Below are 6,066 nucleotides of genomic sequence, written 5' to 3' on the forward strand. Positions count from 1 at the left end.
TCTAGTCGGGAGTGGTGCTGACTGAAAACAGATGATTTGGAGCGATTCGCGCGCCATCTGTTGGTCATTCTAAGGACTTATTGAACTACCCTCGTAGCCTAAAATTGTTAACAAATTATAATTCTTAATCAAAATACATATCATTTTTATAAGTTTAAATACGAATCTCCGACGAGAAATACTAACAAAATCCAAAATTATTAAAAGATTCTTAATATTCTTTAAAATCTAATTATTTCTGATTAAAAATAAAAATTTCGGACGAAATTTGTTTAAAGTTGTTTAAAAATTGTAAATATTTTTTTAAATTTAATGATTTTTTTTTTAAATCAAACTATCAATATTTTTATTTTAAAATACTAAATTATAAACCTTTACGTTTAGATGATTTTTGTTTCAAAATATAAATTTCGAGAAAACTGCCAATAGCGCGCTAAAGTATTTTAAAAACACAAATGTTTTCTATGATTTTTCATATTAGAAGGGATTTTTGTAGAATTTTTCGTAATGAAAAGCCAATCAGATTTTGAACAACAATGATTGCGAGATTTTCGATAATTTAGTTCCAGCGCTTTTTCTAGATATAGGGTTTGAAAATTCTCGTAATATTAAAGTTTGGATGCAATTAAAATTAAAAAATGTTATTTTTATCAATTGTTTTTTAATAAATTGTTTAATAAAAATTTTCTAGGGTCAACTGGAGGCAATTTAAGTCCTGTGACGTCCCTAGCGCTCAATTCCTTAACTGGAACACCTTTGAATGGACTTCAGGACACAATTAGCAATGCATACTCGAGTTTACAACAATATGCAGGTAAGAATTTTTTAATTTAAAATATAAAATTTAATATTTGTCTTCAAAGAAATATTTTGTCTCTAACCAATTTTAAATCGTGACTAAGTTGCAATCTGGTGGAAAACATTCATTTTATCCAGGCCTCGGACTCGCCACAGTATTGGCACTTTTTTTCAGCGATAACATTATTTTGCTAACTATTTTTGGGAAAAAAATGGCAGTAAAGAAACTATTTTCTCACAAATTGGTTGAATTTCCAAATAAATATTATAATTTACTATCAAAAAGATTAAATTCTGCACAAATTACATAATTTTTTCAGAAAAAAGTTGAATTTTCAAAATGAAAATATCAATTGTCGCTAAAAATGTAATAGTTGATATGTGAAGCAAAAAAATGTTAATTTTTAATAAAAACAGTTGAATATAACAAAAAAGATGAATTGTTTAATAAAATATTTGAATCATCATCTAAAATTGAATTATATTCTACCGAGTTATCTACAAAAAAGTATAATTTTCAACCTTTAAGTACCAAAATTCAACAAAAAATGTAATAGTTGATATTTAAACCTAAAAAAATTTGAATTTTTAATTTAAAAAAAAGTTATGTATCACCCAAAAAGACGAATTTTTAACAAAATACTTGAATCCTGAATTAAAACGGATTATTTTTTAATTATAAAGTTGAATTTTGAATCACAAACATTGTTTGTTTTCACGATTTATTAAGATTTATTTTTATTTTTAACTATGCAGTTGCATTTTTATCCACAAAAATTTATTTTCTACCAAGAAAAATAGGAATTTTTACCAAAATACACATTTTTTTTACCAAATAATTTAATTTGAAACCGAGAAGATTACATTTTTATCAAAACGTACGATTAATTAAGAAAATACATGACTTTTCAACCAAATATAGTTGAATTTTTAAATAAAAAATAGCAGTAAAAATAAAACGAATTTTCTAAAAGACTGTTGAATTTTCGCGTCAAATAAACTAATTCTCAACTGAAAAAATGCATTTTCAACCTGAAAATACTAATTTTTGACAAAAAATTTAATATTCAACTTTTAAACCAAAAAAACTTAATTTTCAATTAAAAATATTTGAATATAAACAAAAAAAGGTGAATTTTTAACAATAAATTTGAATCCTTGACTAAAATAAATTCATTTTTCAATATACAGTTGCATTTTTATCCACAAAAATTGATTTTCTACCAAGAAAAAGAGGAATTTTTACCAAAATACATATTTTTTTTTACCAAATAATTTAATTTGAAACCGAGAAGATTACATTTTTATCAAAACGCACGATTTATTAAGAAAATACATGACTTTTCAACCAAATATAGTTGAATTTTTCAATAAAAAATCTGTTTCCATCAAAAATCGAATTGTTGAACTTTCAGTTTAAAAAATTAATTTTCAAAAAAAAGAAAACGAATTTTCGAGTTATTTTCAACCTGGAAATATGAATGTTCTTTAAAAAATGTAATATTCAATGTTAAAACCAAAAACTATTTAAATTTTAAATAAAAACCAGTTAAAAATAACCAAAAAAGATTAATTAATTTTTTTTTAACTCTTAAATACTTTGTTGACTTTTGAAATCAAATAAGATTATTTTTTAACCAATAATAATCTATTTATATTTTGATTGAGGATAATTAATTTTTAATAAAAAAACAACGAATTTTCTAAAAAAAACAGTTTAAGTTTCTACGAAATAGATTTTATACCAAATTTTAAAATTTCCAAGGTAAAAAGACGAATTTTCATTAAAGCGAAGTATTTTTTACCCGAGAAGATGAATTTTCAACAAGAAAATTAATTTCCATCCAACCATTCGAAATTTCAGCAAAATGTTTTAATTTTAAGTTTAAAAAATTATTTTTAACCAAAAAAATTTAACAAAATTTATGAATTGTTAAGCAAAAAAATGAAAATTTAAGTAAATAGTTTAACGGTCAACTAAGCAGTTGAATTTTTTAATCTAAAAATATGAATTTTAAAAGAAAAATGTAATAGTTGGTATTTTAAAATAACATTTTTTATTTAAAATAAAAGATAGTTTGATTTAAAACAGAATAATTTTCAACCAAAAAGTTGCATTTTTAACAAAAAAAAATTTGATTTTCTGCCAAAAAGACTAATTTTCAACAAAACAGTTTCAATTTTCAACCCAGAACTTATGAAATTTTGAACCAAATAATAAAATTTTTTAATAAAAAAGATGAATTCTCCAAACAAATTGCAATAGTAGCTTTTGCGATAAATAAATAGGAATTTTGATAATTTACAGACTAAAGAATAAAATTTCAACTAAACATTTAATACATTTTTAATAATTAAAATATTTTATGTCACTATTTTCTAAAAATTGTGACACTATTTACATTATTTTCGATCTCGAAAGTTAGTCCGCGGCCTGTATATCTCAAAAATAGAAATAAAATCTAGAATTTGACATATTTTTACTTTTTCACTTTTAAATTTCATTTTTCTGTGGCCGTAAAAAATGTCTAACAATTAACTCTGCGCCTTAAAGCTCTCATTGGAAAGACGACAGTGACTGTGGAAAAGAAAGAGTTGCATAGTGAGTAAAGCGAATTACAATTTTCGTCGATTTGATTTTTAAAAATGCAAAAATTGATTACTTAATTTAATTTTTGCTTTCTCAACGCATGTAATTGTGTTATTTTAGATTTTATACTTTTTTTTTAGGTCTTTTAGGTCGCTTTTCTAGGTCGAGAAAATTTTCTTGCTTTAGTATTATTACCGAATTTCAACTTTTGGTGACTGCTCGGATCGTTTTAAATTGAAATATTATAATTTATGAAAAGTGAGGGCATAATTTAATTAGAAATTATCAATTGTAAGTTTTCTTATTTTATATTTTCTTATTTTGAAATAATTCAATATTCAATTCTGGAATTGAAAGCCATTAATTTTCAATTGTGGAATTTAAAAAAAAATGGGTGTTTCAATAAGTTGGGAATAATAAATTTTTGGGCCATTGAAAGTCAATTTGAAAGTCTAGAAAATACCATTTTTATCATTTTAAATTCCCTAATTTTCGTGCCTTATTTACATTTAGAATTTAAATTCTGGATATTGTAAGAATAATAATTGAATTTCTACAAATTTCTAGTCTGAGAATGGTAATTTTTCAATTTTCATTTTGGTTTTAGTAACTGGAAATTTAAAACTGGAATTTTCATTCGTGAGCCTCGAATGTTCAATTTCGGTATAAAATAAAATCCTGAAATTTCTTGAAATCTTTTAGGATATTGTAGATGTCGAAATATTTTTTACAGATTAAAAAGTTTGAAAGGATTTCCAAAGATTTCAAACAAATTGAAATATTTCAAATTATATGAAATGTTTTAGACTATTTTATAAAATTCCATGGAATTTCCAACATATTTCAATGATTTAAAGGGTTTATAAAGGATTTTAAAATTGTAACGTTTTTTATAAATTTAAAGCTATTTTCAAGATCTTTAAAAAGTTTCCAAGTATTTCGAAAGATTTCAAAAGGATTTCGAAGGATTTGACATGTTCAACAATTTGAAAAGATTTGAAATATTTTTGGGTGTTTTTTTTTTAATTCCAATCGAGGATTTCGAAAAAAAATCAAAAGATTTGAAATATTTTAGGATATTTTAAAAGCTTTCACGGGGTTTTAATAGATTTCAATAATTTGAAGGGCTTCCAAAGAATTTTCTAGATTAATAGGTTTTTTTTTCAATTCCAAGAGCTTCAAGAGCTTTAAAATTCTCCAGAAATTTCGAAGGCTTCGATATATTTTAGGGTATTTTAAAAGATTCCAAGGAATATTAAAATCTATTAAAATAATTTGAAAGGGTTCCAAAGGATTTCAAAGAATAAGTGGTATTTATGCTTAATTCCGAAGAATTTTCAAGAGTTCTTAAAAGTTTCAAGAGATTTCAAAAGATTTCAAAGGAAATGAAATATTTTAGGGTATTTTGAAATATCCCAAAGAATTTTTAACAGATTTCAATAATTTGAAGGGTTTAGACGGATTTTCAAGATTAAATCATCATTCTTTAAATTCCAAGGAATTTTCTAGAGTTAAAAAAATGTCCAGGGATTTAGAAGAATTTAAAAAGATTTTGAAGAAATTTAATTTATTTGCAATATGCTAGGGTATATTAAAAGATTCCAAGTAATCTCTATAATTTCAAGGATTCCAAAGGATTTTAAAGATTTAATGGTGTTATTAAAATTTTAAGGAATTTTCAAAGAATTTTTTTTTAATTCCAAGGAATTTTTAATATATTCCAATAACTTGAAGTGATTTCAAAGGATTTTCAAGATTTAAAGGTTTTTTTTTAATCACAAAAAAATTTCAAGAGCTTTAACAAGTGCGAAGGGATTTGAAAAGATTTGAAAAGATTTGGAATGATATTCAATGTTTTCAAAGATTGCAAAGGAATGTTTAATACACTTCAATGATTCGAAGTGATTCCAAATATTTTCAATATTTAAGCCATTGAAGGGTGCTATAAGGTTTTAAAAAATTGTTAAAGATTTGAAGATTTCCAAGAGTTTTTAAGATTTTAAGAAGAATTCTTTTTTAGAAATCTCTTGATATTTTTAATTTACTTGAATTATTTTACAATCTCTAATTTTAAAGGCCTCTATGAATTAAAAAAAAATGTTGGTTCATCTTTAATTCTTTAGGTCTTTCATAAAATTCTTTTACATTTCCTTTAGTATTTCTAAGCTCATTTTAAACCTACGGAATTCAGTTATTTTTTGTATTGTTTTCAATTGATTTGCATTTTTTTATCAAGTCCTTCTCATTTTCCTTAAGTTCCTCTAAATTCATTCCAATTTTACGGAAATCTTTTACATTTTTTAGGAATTCGAACACTTTATCCAATTTATTTGATTTATCTTGAATTTTTCTGAAATTGTCTTAAATTGGTTTAAAGTTGTTAAAAGGAACACTAGTCTTTTGGTCACTTTCCGTTTTTTTTTAAAGTTAATTAGTCTGGGACAGCTCTGGGAATAATAAACGAAAATTGTATAAGTTTAAAATTGTTTAATTTCATTTATATCAAATTCGTTAAGAAAAAAGTTACATGCTTAAAATTTTGGTCTTTAAATACTAATAATAAGAGGAAATGAAAAGTTATTCAGGGAAAAATGACGGGAAAGTCGAGCAATTTTTAAAATGAATTTTTGCGGCCACTCTCAATTATATTTTATAAATGAAAATTTGAGTTTAAAATT

At 23.6% G+C, this 6,066-nt stretch overlaps 1 protein-coding gene across 13 annotated transcripts in view; it reads left to right on the forward strand.

Annotated features, from left to right (window-relative positions):
- The window catches only part of LOC117171515 (CUGBP Elav-like family member 2), a 979,205-nt gene that overhangs the window by 959,713 nt on the left and 13,426 nt on the right, over positions 1-6,066 (forward strand). For all 13 annotated transcript variants that reach the window (XM_033358892.1, XM_033358936.1, XM_033358918.1 and 10 more), the window contains one exon: positions 692-814. In XM_033358892.1, coding sequence (XP_033214783.1) covers positions 692-814 — 123 coding nt within the window. The remainder of the gene's footprint in view (positions 1-691; positions 815-6,066) is intronic.

Source organism: Belonocnema kinseyi, chromosome 1 (genome assembly GCF_010883055.1).
Source record: "Belonocnema kinseyi isolate 2016_QV_RU_SX_M_011 chromosome 1, B_treatae_v1, whole genome shotgun sequence".
Classification (NCBI taxonomy): Eukaryota; Metazoa; Arthropoda; class Insecta; order Hymenoptera; family Cynipidae; genus Belonocnema; species Belonocnema kinseyi.